The sequence below is a fragment of the Drosophila nasuta genome, chromosome 3, assembly GCF_023558535.2.
Source record: "Drosophila nasuta strain 15112-1781.00 chromosome 3, ASM2355853v1, whole genome shotgun sequence".
In the NCBI taxonomy this organism is placed as follows: Eukaryota; Metazoa; Arthropoda; class Insecta; order Diptera; family Drosophilidae; genus Drosophila; species Drosophila nasuta.
The window spans coordinates 13,935,986-13,955,602 of record NC_083457.1 but is presented as its reverse complement, the minus strand read 5'-3'; the positions used below and the strand labels follow the sequence as shown (position 1 = coordinate 13,955,602).

Genomic DNA, 19,617 nt, shown 5'->3' with positions numbered 1-19,617 from the left:
AAAATCGCAATATTCAAATAAAAAGTGGTCTATTAATTTTCTTTTGTAGTAAATATGCCAGCTTCCCATTATTATTTTTATTTTTAAATTTGTGGCTCTAATTTGCTTTTTTCATTTAAAGTACAAGTTGGCAGCACTGCACAGCTGTTGCTTGCCGCTTGCTATCGATATTCGATACTCCGATAAGTTAAACAAACACCTGAGGAAAAACATAAACATAAGAGCACAACGTTTAGCATTTCTTATATTCAATAATTAAAATACAAACCGTGCAATGCAGCGTGGTAAAATATCATTCGGCAAAATACAGCTAAACGTAAATAAAACTCCAGCTGAGCCGAAAAAAAGACGAACAAGAAGATGCCGGTGGTTTTAAGAAAATGGACAAGCAGCAAATGATACGACAAATTGAAGATGTGGCCGAGGATCTGGAAAGTCAGCATCTGAAGGAAGTGATGGGCATCAGTGGCTTTGGACGTAAGGCGGCCAAAGTGTTTGACATCAATGAGCAGATTGCCAAAGCGCGCACAGCAGCGCCGCCTGCTCCAGAGCCACAAGCAGCAGAGAATGAGGATGAGGATGATGTGATAGGACCATTGCCTCCAAGCGCAGCAGTGGCCGAAACTGAGCAGCAACAGCCTGCAGAAGGTACTGAAACCAAGACTCCGCAAGAAGCTTCAACTGATAAGGACGACGAAGATGAGGACGACGCCGACAGCGATGGTGACTCGGATGGTGAGGCGAGTTTGCCGCGTCGCATTCCCTACACACACGAAGTGCAAATGCAGCACGGGTCGCGTGCCGTGCTCGCTTTGGCTGGCGATCCATCAGGCGCACGCATTGTTTCCGGTTCGATTGACTATGACATGTGCTTCTGGGACTTTGCAGGCATGGACTCGTCCATGCGCAGTTTTCGTCAGCTGCAGCCTTGCGAGAATCATCCAATTCGTGCACTTCAATACTCAGTGACCGGCGACATGATACTAGTCATTTCTGGCAATGCACAGGCCAAGGTGCTGGATCGCGATGGTTTCGAGAAACTCGAGTGCTGTAAGGGAGATCAGTATATTAGCGACATGAGTCGTACGAAGGGGCATGTGGCACAGCTAACCTCGGGCTGCTGGCATCCCTTCAATCGTGAGCAATTCCTCACGGCCGCCTTGGATGGCACTCTACGTATCTGGCAAGGATTTCGGGTCAAGGAGCAACTGCAGGTGATTAAAACTAGAGCACAGGGCGGCCTAAGAACGAGTGCCTCGGCCTGCAATTACAATCGGGATGCCACACTGATTGCGGCCGGCTGTGTGGATGGCTCCATACAGACCTGGGATACACGCAAGATGTTTGTGAATACGACGCATTGTGTGCGGGATGCACATCAAAAGGGTTCCGAGATCACGTCCATTGTATTCTCCTACATGGGACAACAGCTGGCAACACGTTGCAACGACGAGACCATGAAGCTGTGGGATCTGCGCAACTTCAAGAAACCCATGCACAGTTGGAAGGATCTTTATTCACGCTATGACACCACTGATTGTTGCTTTAGTCCAGATGATCGCATGCTGGTGACGGGTGAATCCCTAGCTAAGGGTCAAACCGAGGCAAATTTGCATTTCTTCAGCACACAAAGCTTTGAGCAAGTGCAGCGTATTCCGGTAGCCGGTTCACATATCATCAAAACGCTGTGGCATCCCAAGTTGAATCAACTGTTCGTCAGCTGTGGCAATGGCATCATCAAGTGCTACTATGATGAGCATCGTAGCATACGCGGCGCCAAATTGTGTGTGGTGAAGACTCATCGCAAGCGACAACCGATGGAAATGGTTGGCGTATCTCAGATCATAACTCCACATGCCCTGCCCTTATTCAGGCAAGAGAAAACGCGTTCCTCGCGCAAGAAGATGGAGAAAGCACGCATGGATCCCGTCAAATCGAAAAGACCCGATCTGCCTATTACCAGCGGTCAAGGCGGTCGTGTGGCTAGCTCTGGCGGAACACTCTCATCCTACGTCATACGGAATTTGGGTCTGAGCAAGCGTGTGGACGATGATCAGGATCCACGTGAAGCTATCCTGAAATTCGCTAAAGATGCGGCAGAGAATCCTTATTGGATTGCGCCTGCCTACAAGCAAACTCAGCCCAAGGCTATATTCTCCGAAAAACTGCCCGCTGATGAAGGAGCTCCCTCAGCCAAGAAAACCAAAACGGAATCGGATGCCACCTAGTTTATAAATATACATTACCTCTGATTATTTTAGCTTATAAATAAATACAGATTTTATAAGAACTTTCCTAAAATGTTATAATTTACTTCTAAAATATATATCTATCTGTATCTGTAAAATACAGACAAAACTATAAGTTGCTATTCTGTTTTGACTTTAAAGATATATTAATCAAAAATTGAATGGTACTTTAGAATTGGTCCAAATTCTATTGGATTTATCAGATTGTGAAAAGGCATCCAAAAAACTTGAATTCAATTTTAACTTAATGTTCAAAACTGTCACAGTGTTATGCAGATAGTCGTAAGAATATTTCTAGGACTGATATTTTATTGAAAAGATAATTATAAATGTGGTAAACATTCTCTATTAATGTTTCATCTACTTCCACTTGAGCTCTAAATAATATTCTCTTAGCTGTCTGTTGAAAATATCTCTACTCAGAAAAATCTTTCATAATATACTTTTAAAAATTCTTGAACTACAAATGTTTCTGACTACTTAGGGATTACTCAAAGTTCTTTTTACTTTAAACTAAACTATAAATTTAATATTTGTAAAAACCGTTTCGAAATGCCCAATAACATAATTTTCGATTTGTATACTTATGGCGGGACTAATGTTGAGTATTTTTCCTTAAATTCACTCGGTTTGAACTTTATTAAACATACATAGTACATGACTTTTGGGTTTTAATCGTATTGATTGATTTTGTTGATTTGTTTTGTTTAATTTTATGGGTTTTATTCGATTGTTTGTTTTGTTTGGGGGGTATGTATAATATGGTATGGCATGTGCTTTGTATATAATACTTGTACATTTATGTATGTATGTTAGGTATATGTAATATGGTATGTTTATAGGTATAAGTAAATATATAGAGCCATTGGTTAGATTGCGGCCCATTTAACATAACTTTCGTGCCTTGTATTTAAACATAATTATTTGTAATTATGCTCAATTCTAAGTTACCCAAAGATTCATAAAGTGCTGTACATAAGAACTGTATAGTATAATTATAATAATATTAATCCGAAAATTCTTGAAACATATCCATAAAATATGATCAACAATATCTAAGACAGAGTTTTCTCTCTTTGTTGTTATCATTAACAATATTTAATATATCTTGTGTATATATAAGTACATTTATATTGAGTAAGAGTTTTTGTTTTTGCTAGAATAGTTTACATAATAATATCAAGTTGAACGAACCAAAGTATCTCTTAGGTACAATGCTGAATATGTTATTTAACTAGACACCATTTGTATTTTATTATTTTTCCCTTTTGTTTTCATTTTTTTGGTGCGTCAATCTCATTTGTATTCGACAAATATTTCAAAATAGCCATTTTATAATAGAATACATACATATATAAATATGTATAGTATATAGTATGCTATCAATATTTTAAATTAGATATTTAACAGTTGATTGCAATGAGGCGGATTTTCATAATATCATTCGTTACCATATTTGTTTCTTCACTTCTCACTATATATAATTTTTTTTTAACATTTTTTCGATATTCGATTTGTATTTAATGCAGCTACATTTTTATTTTTCGAATGTAAAATTTGTCAAGAACTAAACTAAAATATGGAAATCTTCTATTCTCAATTCTTTGAAAGAAATTCGCATACTCCATTTTTTAAAATGATATTCATGTTCCACTTTGTTAGTTTTTATTTATCATTTGCTACTTTCATTTTCATTATATTTATAGGTACTTTCTGTGTAACGTGTTTTTCTTTTTCTTTTTTTTTTGTGGTGTGTGTTTTTTTGTGTGCTTGTTGTTGGTGTTGTTGGTTCCTCTAGTTGTCTATGGCTTGGTTTCGATGCAACTCCATTGGAGTCCGTCGCTTATATATGATATGATCGCGATGCAAATAATATCAAAAATGCTTTGTAAATATCTTTGATCAACCCAATGCAGGGTATATCTTGTAGTCGTATATATGTATGCTAAGCAACTATATGAAAATTCGTTTGAATTGCTTTCAATAAAATGAACCAAGTTAAGCCAAAGTTAACTGTATCCCGGATTGCTTTCTCTATGTATATGAAGTCTCAATATAAAATATATCTATGTGAGTGTAATCGTATGTATCTATGTGTGTATAAGCACCAAAAAACCATAATAAAGCAATGTGAGTGGCAATTAATATTGCAGGCCAATGTCCAAGATATGTTTGCGGTTATACTCCCTCTATATATACCATATAAGTAAGTATGTGTATATATCATTATGTCTATGTAAATGTGGTTCGTTCTCTGCTGTTGTTGCTATGAGAAAGTATCTATGTTAAATGTATCTATGTATCTTTTGCGGTTTCTTTTGCCAAGTTGTCTCCAGGTTCTTGTGGTTTTGCGAGGACTCTTTGTGTAATCTCTGGGAAGCCATCGATTTACTGTGCGAACGGATTATGTGCACCGCCACCGCCGCCGGGTATATCCAGATTGCCGCCAGTGGTCTGATAGGTGCCATAGGGTCCGCCATTAGGATTCATTTCGTTCAAACGCGAATTGGACAGAGCACGCGGTATCGGATTGCTGGGCACGCCATGGGGAGCCAAGTGAGAAGTTTCCTCAGCCACCTGCGAAGTTTTAATATAAGTCAATATTTGGCAAGCGAGTGAAATGTTAGAAAGAAAGCTACAGTCGAGTTCGACTGTGAGATACCCGGCATTCAAATCATCAGAGTTTAAGGTAAATATTATATTTTATATTATCTTAAAAAAGTATTCACAGCTTGGTAATTATTTTTGATTAACTATTGTGAAATCTATTATTTGATATGTATGAAATTTTTAGAAAACACCTTTACTAACTGTTAATATATTTTTGTAATGCAATATTGTAATATACATTGCTACAATACTTATATTTAACAACATTTTTTTTGAAATATTTACGTTACAATATTTATAATATTTTTAAAAGATTCAGCTTTGAATTCAGTTTTTTTGTGAGTGGGAAATAATTTAAATGCAATTTAAATATGAGCATTATTTTCTCTTTTCATAACATTAGCTTTAAATTTGCTTTCTGAAGGCTGGAAAATAATTGAAAATATCATTTAATTTACAGAAGGTGGTAGAAGGTAGATTCAAATTTAAAACAACATTTAATTTAAAGGAGTATTGTGTCATTTCACGGACTAATAAGTGAATGTTATTATTGAAGCTATATTTATAGAGATAGAGCTGATAGAAATATATTTTTAAATTATTTTGTTATGCTTGTAGTTTACTCAGTTTACACTTCGATTCGATGACTACCGGGTATATGACATTCAAGAATTAAAAAGTAAGTGCATTAATCTACCTGTGCAAGACGAGCTCATCTAAAGAATTGTTCATTTCAGCGGATCGGCAACTTACCTGATGCGGATCCTCGGTGACGGGAATGTCCGAGATGAAGCCCTGCTCTTTGCGATAGAAATTGATGAAGATGAAGAGACCGAGCACGAAGAGGCAAGCGATACCATACCAACGGAAGGTAGCAGTAGTACCGTAGTAGGTGACAAACATGCCACCAATGATGGCGCCACAGCCACGACCCAAGCCATGATGGATGCCCTGCAGCACCCCCTGACCCGAGGCGCGTAAGTGCTTGGGCGTGTTGTGAGCAATGTAGGAGCACGAGGCCGCCCAGACGGCGGCGTGTGTGATGCCCTGCATCAGTTCGAAGGGCAACACCATCCACGGATTGGTCAGATACGAGATGTACAGAAAACGCAGCACATTGCCAATGAGGCCCAAGCACAGCACCTTCACATGACCGATTTGGGTGATCAAGCGGAAGCTAAAGAAATAGGCAAAGATTTCGGACACATGATTGATCACGGAAGCGACACCGAACAATGTGGGCGTGCCGCCATAGTCTTGCAAATGCCAGAACAGAAAAGTGAAAATCAAACCGATGCCAAAGCCCATGAACCAGGCGACAAACAGAAACGACGCTGTCTTCACATCCTTGAAGTGGGTCAACACCGTCATCCACTCGGGCAACTCCTTGGCCGTCTGGGCAAACACCTTGGACTCGGCCCCAATATGCGGTTGCGCCTGATGGCCAGCAGCAAGGAAACTGCTGACGCCACCAGCGCAGGCACCTGAAGCGGCGCTGCCGCTACCCACAGCCAGTGATGGTAGATTGAGTTGAGCGGCCAGCTGATTCATCGACTCCTCCTCGGCCTTCTTGTTGGGATCCACAAACTGTGCCGATGCCTGCTGTTGACTCTCATCCACGGGCTCGTACTTGAACGTGATCTTCGCGGCCGAGATGATGGCACAGGTCATCAACACCGAGAAGATGGAGAAACAAATGTTATAGTTCTTTTCCTTGTTGCCAGCGCCGCATGGATGATTGGAGAACGAGGTGGAGTGATCCAGTGCAATGCCCACCAAGAACATTGAGATGCCCCAGCCGAGGGAGCCAAACATTCGCTGATGTCCATACTTATCCGCATCCTCGCCCAGCAGCGTAATGACTGCCGAATCTGCCAAGGTAATGGCTGGAGCGCTGAAGAACTCGCCTATAAGGATGACCAGCAACAGCAAAAAGAATGCCTTTTGGATGTCCTGTAAAAGTAAGAAGGAGGTAGAGAGAAAATTTAAAATGGGATAAGATATATTATGGAACAATATATATGGACTTCAATATTCTTGAAATTAGAAATTGGAAACTGTTCAGATAATGGTAAAATTGTACTTAAGAAATAGCCTGAAGACTTCAACTGCTGTGATTACACATTAGAAATAAATTCTGAATTCCAAATTCGGAATTACAATATGAAGAATACTTTTAGTACTCAAGTATTTCACTCATAAAATTACATATAGAAATCAGAGAAGTATTATTACAAAACAGAGAACATTTGAAATATGCTTGCTATATAATACGCTAACTATAAATTTATTTAGATCTTAATATGGAGCTAAAAGATTTATCAGAAAATCTCGAAATTTGGAACCTTATTCCTAAGAAAATCTAGTTATTTCGTTGAAGTGTCTTATATATAATCATATTAATCTAGCTTTTGTTTCTGAAATATAATATATAAGTAGGTATTTTAAGCTAAAGCTGTCTCGGCTGTGGACTTCCATCTTATTTTATACTATTTAGAAATAGATAAAACGTATCTGATAATGTATCACACAAGCTGTTGTAGTATATTATACTGAGTATATTATTGAAGCTGACTTTACTTTGGATTCCTTTCTGTATTTGTACTATTAATAATGGTTTCTAAAATAAAGGAATATAGGATATAATTTTAAAATGGTTATCAAGTATTTGTAAGTCGACACTTGAAGGAAACTACATATGTATGTCATATACATATTAAACATATTCTTTTAAAAATCCTTCAAAGTTTCTAAAATTAGACTGAACTGTAATTGTTACATATAAGTGAACATATTTATTATCCAAAATTAAAGAACTTACTGGTGTGCGATAAACCATAGAGCTGAAGATGGGCGTCACATAATCCCTGTGATTCTTATCATCGTAGTTGCTCACAAAGTTGATGTGCACTGGAGAGATGCCCGCATCAATGCGCGGCAAGAGCAGCGATCTCTTGCGTCTAATGTGCGACACCTGCTCCTCATCCTGATCCTCGGCGAGCATGTCCAGCTCATCGTAGGCCAGCTCATGATCCGGCTCATACATGGCCGAAGTGTCGCGCTTGGTGCGCGTATAAGTGAGCACAAAATCGGTGGCATTGCGACGCTCAATGCAATTGACGGCTTCCGGCCGGATGAAGCTCAACGGTATGGTGAAGAGCACCCAGCAGGCGAGCGAGGCCAGCAGCAGCTTCTTGCCCTGGCGACAACGATCCGCATAGGAGCCCCAGAAGGGCGCCGAAAGGAACTCGACAAACGGACGCATGCCAACGAGAATGCCGCATTGACCCGGATTCATGCCCATCTGCTTGAAGTAGACGCCCATCAGCGGGAAGAGCGAACCAAAGGCGGCGTAGAAGAAGAAGTAGAAACTCTTGACGGGAATCAGCTCCTGCTCCGTGGCGCCAAAGAACATTTGCAAGATCTCCGAGTGTCCGCGTACTTTGTGCGTTGAATCCTTGGCCTCAGGATACCTAAAGATGAACGTTAATAAGAGCAGTCTTTTGATGGTTTTAATGTTGGTTTACTTACAAATTCGGATCCACCTCGCCACTAGCCTCCACATCGACACGCGGTCGGGCGCCTGGAGGTCCATAGCCCGCCTGCTGCTGCTGCTGCTGTTGTCCATAGGCAACTCCTCCGCCTTGATCGTATCCACCAGTTGCCTGCTGCTCATAGCCATAACCCATGTTCGGCTGCTGCTGCTGTGGTTGTCCATAGCCAACATTCGATGCAGGCGCTCCAAATGGATTGGCTGCACCTCCTCCTCCAGCTCCAGCATTGTAGGGATTCATCCTGTCACTATCTCAACGCTATTAAACGCCTCTCGTTCTGCTCTTTGCTTCGCTGCTGCCGCTGGCGTTGTCTCTTTTGTCTCTCTCGCTCGCTCAACTATGCTTTATTGGTTTGCTTCTTCGCACTGCGCTGACTACAGCATCCTGTCTGTGATTATCCTTTAGCAGCTGTTTAGGTAGACAAAAGCCCAATTAGTCTGTTGCTCTTTGTCACTGCTCACTGGCTGTGTAATAAACTAAGGGGGTGTGTGTGCTGAGGGTGTGTGTGTGTGTGTGTGTGTTTAGTTTTCCTTGGGCATATGCCTAATAAAAGGGAGAGACAGCTCGGAAATTTCTGCAATTATAGCAGCTCTTTGTAGCTGTCGGAGACTCGTTACTTTTCATAGTGTAATTGACAAATCAAAGCATATTAACTGAGTACTTGACCATTATTCACAGTACTTGGAGCTCCACTATTCATTAAGACACAATTGTTAAACTAAAGCATAAGCTCCAATTTTGCTTTCATGACACTTTCATAGAGTAAATTGTATAGTTGAGCATGACTTGAAATCTAAGCTTAAATTTAAAGTTTTTTTGTAAAAGGTTTTGTCTCTACTAGACATGATTTTTATTGAATATTTTCGAAAACATTTTTTTCAAAATTATTCAGTCGAAGGGAAACTGTTTCTTTCTACACTAAAATTTGTAAGGACACATTTTACCCTGTAGTAAAGTTCTGTTCCTTTCTATACTAAAATTCTTACCAACATACCTTACCTTAGAAAAAACTGTTGAAAATACTTTCTTGTTGATAAATTTGCGATCAATCAAGTTTAATGTTGATGATTGTTTAAGATGTCAATATCAATTGAAAAATTGTTCCTCACGGCATTAAAATTAGCAAATTTACTTTCGATGCAATTCGTACTCCAACAAAATCAATATTTTTATATGAGTGAAACTTCACATTATTATTTTAAAGTCCATAAGCTCATGTTTTTCATTAATTTTTTCTTGAAAATAACTTTTACATTTAATCTTCAAAGTAACCCATTAGGAGAGTTAAGTAATGAATAAACTGATTATGGAGCTATTTAATGTTTGTAATTTTTTCTATTACAAATAAAAACATAAAACTTTTTAAAGTTGTCAAAGCAACTTCGCATTAGCCAGAGACAAAATCTCCTTGTTAAAAGATAATATATTACAAATCTTACTCCCACTTCAGACAATCACTTGTTGAATCTGCACTAGCTTTAAGAAATTTCTATCCATATTGCATGGATCTAAGTCACTATTTCTTCACTTTAGAAGTGCGTATTTGTTCTGTGCGAATTTATGGATTTGTTGTGCAAGTAAATCAGCATAAATAAGCTTCGCTGACTGTCGCAATTTCATAATAAAACCGATGCCAAATGACACAATCGAAAAGTGCTCGAAAGGGAAAACTCATGATGCGACGATTGGTGGAGGGAAAGGGGGAGAACTTCAGCTTGAGTGAGTATTGCATTAGCTTTGAGCTTGCGAGCATGTGGACTTCTTTGAGTGGCTTTCAGGTAGCTTTTTTTTATCACACATACGCACTGTTTAGCACGTTCTGAATGTAGGTAAGTGGGTTTGTCTATAACTGTCGCTGTCGCTGTCACTGTCACTGTAACTGTGTGTGTATACACAGATACACAGACACACTGACATACTGACAAAGGTTGACTTGTTGTTGTTTCGGGCATGTGAGGTTCAAGGAGTAAACTTAAACATTTATATAATAAGAAATAAGAAAGAGCAAAGAAAAGACAAATTTCTTCATTATCCTTTTATTGCACAACTTTTGGCAAGCATTTTAGGCACTTTGTTAGCCCAGTTGGCAGACAGCAGCTATGTACACTTTGAAGGCCAACATCAAGCCCACACAGACACACATACACATACACATAGGCAGCGAAAATTCGACTGCAGATTTTCATTCATTATATACAGAGTATGGATTTTGTTTTAAGCTATACTCAAAAATAATTACAAATATTTAAACACACCCGAAAATGTAGTTAGCACATTTAATAATTTTTTTTTTATAAGAATTAAAATTTAGTAATTTTCACACGATTATCGTTGAGTGTGGCTCACTGAATGTGTTACGTGCGTAATCGATAAGCAAAGTTTCTCTACAGACACAAATCGCGTCTTGCCTCTATACGCGCATTTGACACACAGTTTCCACACACAGAGCAGCAATTTCTACCACCACGAACAGAACAGAACAGAACACAACACAACACATGAAAAGAAATCCACTCAAGAACGAGGAAAAGCGAAGGAAAACGGAAAAGCTCTCTCAAGCGTATTTCAAATGTAATGAGATTTAACGCCGCCGCTGACAGGCGACGATACAAAAGTCGCGCGCCGGCTAAGAGAGACAAATAGCGACGCGACAGACAGAGAAAGGTATAGCGAAAGAGATAGGGAGAGTTTTTGAAATTGACGCTTTTAAAAAAACCGACAGCTTGGCGCCAAACAAGTTTTAATTCATTTAAACGAGAGTTGAAAGTTTCCAACAAATAATATATGAAAAGTCAAAACATCGGCTTCAAAAAAATAACATTAGTATAGTATAGATTTGATATTTACTTAAAGTATTTAAATTTCTTGATTGTAATGAAAATTCTTTTCTGATTATTTGTAATACAAATAATATAGGAAAATAATTTTATTTTCCCAGCTTAAAATATTTTTAATTCCAATAATGAAATATTGAATTAGGATGAACATGCACCAATTTGTTAAGTTTGAATAAATAACTTTCTAATTAAAATAAATTGTTATATATGTCCATATAATATGAGACATACAAATTTGTGTATTATTGTGAGCCTAAAATATGTTAATTTTGAAACAATATAAATAAGACTTTAATTTATATGTTTTATTTCGGTGAAGTACAATTTATTCATTATAGATACAAAAAAACAAATTTTTTAATGGTAAGAAATTTAATTTAATTCAAGAAACACTATTTTCAGTAATATGAATAAGACTTTAATTTTGTTTGTATTTAGGTGAATTACCTTTTCTTGACTTTAGAAAAATATTTTTTTTAATTAATTACAGAAAAATTTAGATGCTAGAATTTATTATTATTTTTATGACATTTTCTGAAAATCTCTATTAGGAAATCTCTGTCAATTAAGCTACAATCATCGGCTTGTAAACCACTTAAACCCAATCTATTTATATAAGGCACATCGCAAGAGTTCAAGAACACGTGAGGGACTTTTTTTGTGAAATTCTTAGAACAATGTTTGTTCAGAAAGCATCATTTGTGAATCACATTAATAAACCAATTTGTAATTGAGAACTGGATGCTGAATGAGGAAACGAGAAAGGGAGAGCAAACACCTGATAAGACAAAAGTAGTATACTAAATGTATTAGCTACAAAGACAGCCGCAGTAAATCGTATTGTTTTATTTAGCTAATCTTGAAAAAACCTGAAAGTGACCCCAGCAAAAAAAAAAATACCATAATTGAAGCCTAAGATGACGACAACACAAGCTTCTATAGTAGATTTCTTGAAGTGAGCGAATGATTTTCTGTATTTTTTTTTTGCTTGGCAATTGAAACCTAATACAGTTAGGAATGTATAGAGTATAGATGCACATACTTTAATAATTTTGTGAGCAACAAAGATATTTCTTCAAAGATTCATCGCAATTTCTGTTTCATTAAATCTTTGAATTATTCGCTTAACTCAAACTTTAAGTTTAGAGTTTGAACTTTAAAGCTTTTTCACCCTCGCACTCTTTCTACGACTTTCTCTCTCTCTCTATCTGTTTCTCACCTACGCTCTTTGTCTGCAGCTGCGCAGAAAATTCAATTAAATTTTCTCGCCAACTACGACTCAAAGTGAGCTTTGTGCGCTCTTTTGTGCAGAATTCGCTTTTCCACTCGCTTTCACTCACTTTTTGAGCAAATCTATGAATAGCTTTAATTTCGATACCCTACCACAGTAATTTATGCATTGCTGTGAAATTATAAAACTTATTCCAGCCATGTATTCAACTCACACTTTGCTTAAAATATGCCTTTACCTGTGACCCGTTGTTATAGCAAGAGTATTAAGCTGCCGTTAATCTAAAAAACAATTTGTATTTATTGATAAAACTTTTGCTTTCAACGACAAATTCTCATTGATCTGCTTAGGGACAACACTCTCTCACCCTCTTTTTGTGCAGCACTGCGAACGCAACAAGTGGAATCATTAATTTATTGCTCTGAAAATCCCCTTTTGAGGCTGTTGATAAGACCAAAAGCAAGTCAGAGATGTCAGATCAGGTAATTCACAATCGCCTCAATATCAGGCGACTTCGCTAGGTGCTTTCCCTACAATTTTGAGGTATATAAGCTTCTGTATGGACATCAATTCATCAACAGTTCAGAGTCAACAGTCTTCTAGACAACATCAAGAAATATGCAGAGCAGCAGCATCCTCATCCTGGCCGTGGTGGCCATCAGTGCTTGTGTGGAGGCCATGCCCCAACGCTTCCAAACTCTGCCCTACTATCCACCTCCAACTCAGCCACCTCGTCCTATTCGAGTGCGTCGTCAGGTGCTGGGCGGTTCCCTGGCCTCGAATCCTGCAGGAGGCGCTGACGCCAAGTTGGCTCTTAGCAAGGGCATTGGAACTCCAGACCACAATGTGATTGGACAAGTCTTTGCCGCAGGCAACACTCAAAAAGGTCCAGTTACCACTGGTGGATCGTTGGCCTACAACAAGTAAGCTGAGAGGAGACTTTATATATTGAATAGAGGTACTCATCATTACTTATTCCCTTCCAGTCACGGACATGGCTTCGATCTGACCAAGACCCACACTCCCGGTGTCCAGGACAGCTTCACTCAGTCTGCCCATGCCAATCTCTTCAACAATGGCAGACACAACCTGGATGCCAAGGTTTTCGCCTCCCAGAATAAGCTCGCCAATGGCTTTGAGTTCCAGCGCAATGGAGCTGGACTGGATTACTCCCACATCAATGGACATGGTGCCAGTCTGACTCACTCCAACATTCCCGGCATTGGCAAGCAATTGGGTCTGGATACCCGAGCTAATCTCTGGTCCTCCCAGGATCGCAATACTCGCCTTGACTTGACTGGAAACGCTTCCAAATGGACAAGCGGTCCTTTCAGTGGCCAGACCAACTTTGGCGGCGGATTGGGGCTGAGCCACCATTTCGGTTAAAATTATCAACTGAAAAGTAGTATTTGTTAATGCTATCCACTATTTATTACTAAAATTAGTGAATAAAATTCGAAAAAATATAAGTTTACTGGTATTTCTTTATTAATTATTTGCAAAAAAAAAAACGTTAAAAAGATAAAAATTATTTAAAATCTCATTTTTATTTTTAGAAATACTTTTATTTTCTGTCATACTCAATTAAAACATTTCATGGCAGTAAACGATTCTAATTTCAGAAATCCTATCAGTATTCAGATAAAATGAAAAATTGTATAAAAACCAATAAAACACTAGAGATTACTGTTATAATCTTATTAAAAATGCATACAATACAATTTTTCTGATTCCAGTTTTAGTTTAGTTTTTAAACAACTAAGAAAGCTACGGTCGAATGTGCTTCAATACCCGCTAACCATTTTGAATAGCAGCAGAACAATGCGATATTATTATTAAAATATACCGAATTTAGAATCCACAAATATACTGCAAAATATATTAAAGGCCATTGTTGTTATATTTATACAGAACTACATTCAAAATATTACAGATTTTCAACAAAAGCATCTAAGATCTAAGATCCGTAGTAACATACACTAGTCGTTTTTGTCCATACAAAAGTATTTCTACAAAAAAAAATCTACAATTTGTATCCGATCGCAACTAAATTTTCAGGAAGTTTAAATACTAACCTTAGATCCAGTCTTTCATACGGACACACGGATATACTATAGGGTAAAAGGGTATACAAATTATGATAATAATCCTGAATAAGAAACAATACATTTTTATACCCGCTACCCATAGGGTAGATGGGTATTTTAACTTTGTGCCGGCAGGAAATTAATGTAACAGGTAGAAGGAGGCATCTCCCACCCTATAAAGTATATATATTCTTGATCAGCGTCAACAGCCGAGACGATATAGCCATGTCCGTCTGTCCGTATGAAACACTGGATCTAAGAGATAGAGCTATAAATTTTTTCGACAGCATTTGTTATGTTTGCACGCAGATCAAGTTTGTTTCAAATTTTTGCTATGCCCACTTCCGCCCCCGCAAATCAAAAAAATCGAATAACAAGCGTAATTTTAAAACTAGTTTTTGTATATATAATAATTACTATAGTAGTTATGATTCCTGAAAATTTGGTTGCGATCAGATGAAAATTGTCGAAGTTATATAAGAAATACTTTTGTATGGGCAAACATGCCTACTTACTAGGGGTCTTAGTTGCTTTAGATGACAATCTGGTGTATTGTGCCGTCTATGATATATTTGGAATGCGCTACTATATAGATATAACAAATATACAATTCGGTATATTTTTAGTATTTTTGTAGCATATTCGGTATATTTTGAGAAAAATACCGCAAAATATATTTCTTTTATTCAAAATGGGTCGCGGGTATCTCACAGTCGAGTACACTCGACTGTAGCTTTCTTACTTGTTATTTTTGTTGAAGAATTCCGATTAAAGAACAAAAGTATAGTACTATTGATACAGCAAAAGCATGCACAAAATCCAACATTTTACCAGCTTCAATTACCGATTGTTATCACCGACTATTATGTGTATATAATCAACATTAAGAGATTCTAAAATTAATTAATCAATTTCATAATTTAAATAAATTTTCAATTCAAATTTTCAATCAAAAATGAATAAACCCATTACCATTTTTTGATAAGATATGAAAGGCAATAATATTTTAGTTTAATTTTGTTGTTTAACAAAATAATTCATTTCTTATCCTATTTTTAATTACCTAACTCTCGTAACTTAATCCACAATAAAATTATAAATATAGTTAATAATGAACAATTTTCTGAATGAACTTGTAGGTGATCTATGTTAATTGAAATGAGCTATTCAACATTGTGATAAGCTTCAAAAGATTTGAGGGAGCAATCTGTAAGTATTATAGCCACCTTATCAATATACATTTTATTCACTGCAGCGCTTTTTGCTTTGTCTAGTAACAAAAATCCCCTTAGAGGCTGCTGATAAGATGGACTAAGACAAACATCAAGCCAGAGATGTCGGTCCGGGTAATTCACAATCTGTAAACACAAAAACCAATGAAGCCAGGTGCATCCCCTTTGAGGTGAATTTGCGTATATAAGCGCCAATGGCCGAAACAAGTCATCAACAGTACAGAGTCAACAGTCTTCTAGGCAACATCAAGAAATATGCAGAGCAGCAGCATTCTCATCCTGGCCGTGGTGGCCATCAGTGCTTGCGTTGAGGCCATGCCCCAACGCTTCCAAACTCTGCCCTACTATCCACCACCAAGGCAACCCCAGCCTCCTATTCGAGTGCGTCGTCAGGTACTAGGCGGTTCTCTGGCCTCGAATCCTGCAGGAGGTGCCGATGCCAAGTTGGCTCTTAGCAAGGGCATTGGAACTCCAGACCACAATGTGATTGGACAAGTCTTTGCTGCAGGCAACACTCAGAAGGGTCCTGTTACCACTGGTGGATCGTTGGCCTACAACAAGTAAGTTTATAGAAGACTAAATATATTAAATAGAGGTACTCATTATTACTTATTCCCTTCCAGTCACGGACATGGCTTCGATCTGACCAAGACCCACACTCCCGGTGTCCAGGACAGCTTCACTCAGTCTGCCCATGCCAATCTCTTCAACAATGGCAGACACAACCTGGATGCCAAGGTTTTCGCCTCCCAGAATAAGCTCGCCAATGGCTTTGAGTTCCAGCGCAATGGAGCTGGACTGGATTACTCCCACATCAATGGACATGGTGCCAGTCTGACTCACTCCAACATTCCCGGCATTGGCAAGCAATTGGGTCTGGATACTCGTGCTAATCTCTGGTCCTCCCAGGATCGCAATACTCGCCTTGACTTAACTGGAAATGCCTCCAAGTGGACAAGCGGTCCTTTCAGTGGCCAGACCAACTTTGGCGGCGGATTGGGACTTAGTCACCATTTCGGCTAAAATGATCAACTGAAAATTAACTCTACCTCTATTTATTATTGTAATTATTTAATAAATTTCGAAATATTTTAAAGTAACCATTTGAATCAAGTCTTTATATTTTTCTGGACGCAATACAGAAAATTGATTATTTTTCTAAAAAAAAAATATTCATTTTTGAACACCCGCCCTTTATAGTTTAAAATACAATCGTTACATTTTCAATGCGAATGGCATTTTTACAGTGGTAGGTTTAAGACAATCGAAACTATATAATGAATGAACAGAATTTTTACAGTGAAGCCGTTAGCACTTTGCTCTATTTAAAATTATGTTTATAAAAAAAATTATGTTTCACCAAAATGATGTATTTTATTTTATAAAAGTTGAAAAATGTATGCATTAGAATAAGAACAGTAAACATAAATAAATTCATATTGGAGTACAGTAGATTGTACAGTTCTGTTGTTAGGCATTATTGTGATTCATGCGAGTGGCAAGCAGTCTGTCGGCATCGGGGGGTTGAAGGTGGGGATTCGGGTTGCTTTAGGTTGCTTCGGTGGTGGCTGTTTTCAGTTGCATAAATGGAAACACATACTAGGAATGTACATATGCAAGCTAGGAAGCTAGGGAACTGTATCAACTGCATGAGATACAAACAGCAACAGAAATAGCAGCTGAACGAACTGAGCGCGCAACATCAGAAAAAGGATATGTGTATGCGTGAGAAGGTCCTTTGCTCTGACTGCGTGTGTCAAACCCTGAGTTTGAAACCCTAAGTCTCAAAAAATATGCACTCCCCAAAAAGAAAATATGAATATATTTTTTTTATCATATTTAAAAAAATAAATAAAGAATGTTCACAATTTAAAAATATTCTAGATTTATAGAAAATATGTGAAAGTTTGAGCTTGACAATTGAACATAGGATAGATAGGTTTTAGACGAATATCCCGCAGTGAGTTTCGCATTTGGGCAACGGCTGTCGTTAGTTCCTTAAAAAAATTTCTAACTCAGCAGGGAAACAGAATCATGCAACTTTTAAACACACTCAGCGGCTAGACGCACAGCTTGGACAGACAAGCAGATGTGGCAACCACTTGTTGTTGGTCTACTTATCCATATTATTGTAGTAAATGCTGTGCCATTTTTTTTATCTTGCGTCTACTTGAATCAATGTGCTTGCCATATGTATGAAATGTATGTTTTACATTAACCGTAGCGTTATTGCCAAATTTATAGAAGCCAAATTGTTATATTCTTTCCAAAAATTAAAAATTTTTCCAAATGGTGTTATTTTTGTAATTTTAGAATGTTTTCCATTTGCATAATTTAAATTTTTACATTCAAAGTTGTACAGCGAAAACTCTCTTAATATGCCTAGCTTAACAAATACTCTCTTAGACGGACACCTCTCTTAGACGGCCATTTTTTCTTTTGAGCGCACGTTCGCCTCTCTTAGATGGACGCTCTGCACATATTTTTGTAAAAACACAAATTGACTCTTCTCTTGGCCGGACGTGAATCATTTGTGAACAGAAACAGAGAGAAGAGATGAAATTTAGTTCAGTTTGACATGAGCTATTGAACGAGTCAGCAAAAAGTAAGAATGTCACAACGAAAAACATTAAGTTTAAAAGAAAAAATGGCAATTATAAAGGCGCAGGAAATAGAAAAAATAAGTGTTCGTGAAATAGCCAGAAGGTCAGCATTTACATAATTATTATATCTTTATAACACCCATAGCTTTTTTTTAACTAACAGATTCAATATAGGAAAGTCGCAGGCAGCGACCATTTTAAAGGATAAATCGAAAATACAATGGATGTTGGAATCGGGGGACTGGAATATGAATGTCAAGAGGCAATATTTGAATGGAAAAGGCCAAAAACTTGATGTACTATGCTATGAGTGGTTTTCAAAGGCTCAATGCGAAAGTCATATTATAATATCTGGCCCTGAAATTAAAGCCAAAGCAAAAGAAATTGCATTAAGTCTTGGAATACCAAATTTTGCCGCCTCCAATGGATGGCTGTATAAATGGCGCACAAGACACAATATATCCTTGAAAAACTTATCCGGAATTCTCGATGATGACGATCGTGATTCACCATTGTTGATTCCAAAATGTGAAGCAATTATTACAGTAGACGATTCAGTTGAATTTGAAAATCCATCTGTCAATATAATAAACTCAGACGAATCGGCTTTAAACATCATTTTAAGATTGAAGCAATATTTAAAAGATGACTATATAGCGTTTGGACATCTTAACAACTTGGAATCCTATTTACAGAGCTGTATAGCTGCAAATCAAACAATCACGTCTGACTAATTTTTTTTTTCTAATTTTAATTTTTTATGTATTATGTATTATGTATTAGAGTTAATGGTCTGAAATACAATAAAGTCTGTTTAATTTAATCTCTAAAATCCATCAGAAATTGAATAAATCGGTTACTAATAGTCTGATCTATTAATTTTGGACTATACACATTGATTGATACTAATAGTCTGATTTATTGACATTGCGCTATACAAAACAAAAATTTTGTCCTAATCAATCAATGAGATAGTTGTATATTAGAGGTGGAGAACTATCGATGGCACTATCGGGACTATCGATGGTTGGCCACTATCGGCACGCTCTCGATAGCGGCGTGCACTCTCCATAGTGGTTAATCGCTATCGTCGATAGTGGTCGATATTTTTTCAAATATCTTTGTATAACAAAATTATTGGTTGATATAAATATATAAATAGCAGTTAAGGTACAAATTAAGGTAAAACTAAAAAAAAATTCTATTCACATAAT

The 19,617-nt window shown here is 37.5% G+C and overlaps 4 protein-coding genes across 6 annotated transcripts; 3 read left to right on the top strand and 1 right to left on the bottom strand.

The window, feature by feature from the left end:
* Window positions 1-172: 172 nt before the first annotated feature.
* Window positions 173-2,306, top strand: LOC132789350 (gastrulation defective protein 1 homolog). Its single transcript, XM_060797314.1, is given in 2 exon segments — window positions 173-354; window positions 356-2,306. Coding segments are annotated over 2 exon segments (1,953 nt in total). The 5' UTR covers window positions 173-274; the 3' UTR covers window positions 2,229-2,306.
* A 640-nt stretch (window positions 2,307-2,946) lies between these two features.
* On the bottom strand, window positions 2,947-12,741 carry LOC132789349 (major facilitator superfamily domain-containing protein 6). Of its 3 annotated transcripts, none has more exons than XM_060797313.1 (5): window positions 12,720-12,741; window positions 8,391-8,821; window positions 7,681-8,332; window positions 5,613-6,812; window positions 2,947-4,826 (listed from the first exon to the last, which is right to left on the bottom strand). In XM_060797313.1, exons 2-5 carry the CDS (start codon window positions 8,651-8,653, stop codon window positions 4,638-4,640), a joined length of 2,304 nt encoding a protein of 767 aa, XP_060653296.1. In that variant the 5' UTR covers window positions 8,654-8,821; window positions 12,720-12,741; the 3' UTR covers window positions 2,947-4,637. The 3 variants fall into 3 exon arrangements, with proteins under 3 accessions (XP_060653296.1, XP_060653295.1, XP_060653294.1); XM_060797312.1 differs by lacking the exon at window positions 12,720-12,741 and adding an exon at window positions 12,696-12,713; XM_060797311.1 differs by lacking the exon at window positions 12,720-12,741 and adding an exon at window positions 10,669-10,834.
* A 306-nt stretch (window positions 12,742-13,047) lies between these two features.
* On the top strand, window positions 13,048-13,922 carry LOC132789351 (attacin-B-like). Its single transcript, XM_060797315.1, has 2 exons — window positions 13,048-13,404; window positions 13,468-13,922. Exons 1-2 carry the CDS (start codon window positions 13,100-13,102, stop codon window positions 13,865-13,867), a joined length of 705 nt encoding a protein of 234 aa, XP_060653298.1. The 5' UTR covers window positions 13,048-13,099; the 3' UTR covers window positions 13,868-13,922.
* A 1,920-nt stretch (window positions 13,923-15,842) lies between these two features.
* LOC132792407 (attacin-B-like) lies at window positions 15,843-16,918 on the top strand. Its single transcript, XM_060801770.1, has 2 exons — window positions 15,843-16,360; window positions 16,424-16,918. The coding sequence occupies exons 1-2, from the start codon at window positions 16,056-16,058 to the stop codon at window positions 16,821-16,823; spliced, it is 705 nt and encodes a 234-aa protein (XP_060657753.1). The 5' UTR covers window positions 15,843-16,055; the 3' UTR covers window positions 16,824-16,918.
* The last annotated feature ends 2,699 nt before the right edge of the window (window positions 16,919-19,617 follow it).

What these genes read in the sequence shown, in the direction of transcription:
- LOC132792407 (XM_060801770.1), top strand. Translation starts at nt 16,056, where the DNA reads ATGCAGAGCAGCAGCATTCTCATCCTGGCCGTGGTGGCCATCAGTGCT. An exon ending in GGATCGTTGGCCTACAACAA is followed by an intron (nt 16,361 to 16,423) that starts GTAAGTTTATAG and finishes ATTCCCTTCCAG; the next exon opens with TCACGGACATGGCTTCGATC.
- LOC132789351 (XM_060797315.1), top strand. Translation starts at nt 13,100, where the DNA reads ATGCAGAGCAGCAGCATCCTCATCCTGGCCGTGGTGGCCATCAGTGCT. An exon ending in GGATCGTTGGCCTACAACAA is followed by an intron (nt 13,405 to 13,467) that starts GTAAGCTGAGAG and finishes ATTCCCTTCCAG; the next exon opens with TCACGGACATGGCTTCGATC.
- LOC132789349 (XM_060797313.1), bottom strand. Translation starts at nt 8,653, where the DNA reads ATGAATCCCTACAATGCTGGAGCTGGAGGAGGAGGTGCAGCCAATCCA. An exon ending in CTATGGTTTATCGCACACCA is followed by an intron (nt 6,813 to 7,680) that starts GTAAGTTCTTTA and finishes TTACTTTTACAG; the next exon opens with GACATCCAAAAGGCATTCTT. An exon ending in TCACCGAGGATCCGCATCAG is followed by an intron (nt 4,827 to 5,612) that starts GTAAGTTGCCGA and finishes AAAACTTCGCAG; the next exon opens with GTGGCTGAGGAAACTTCTCA.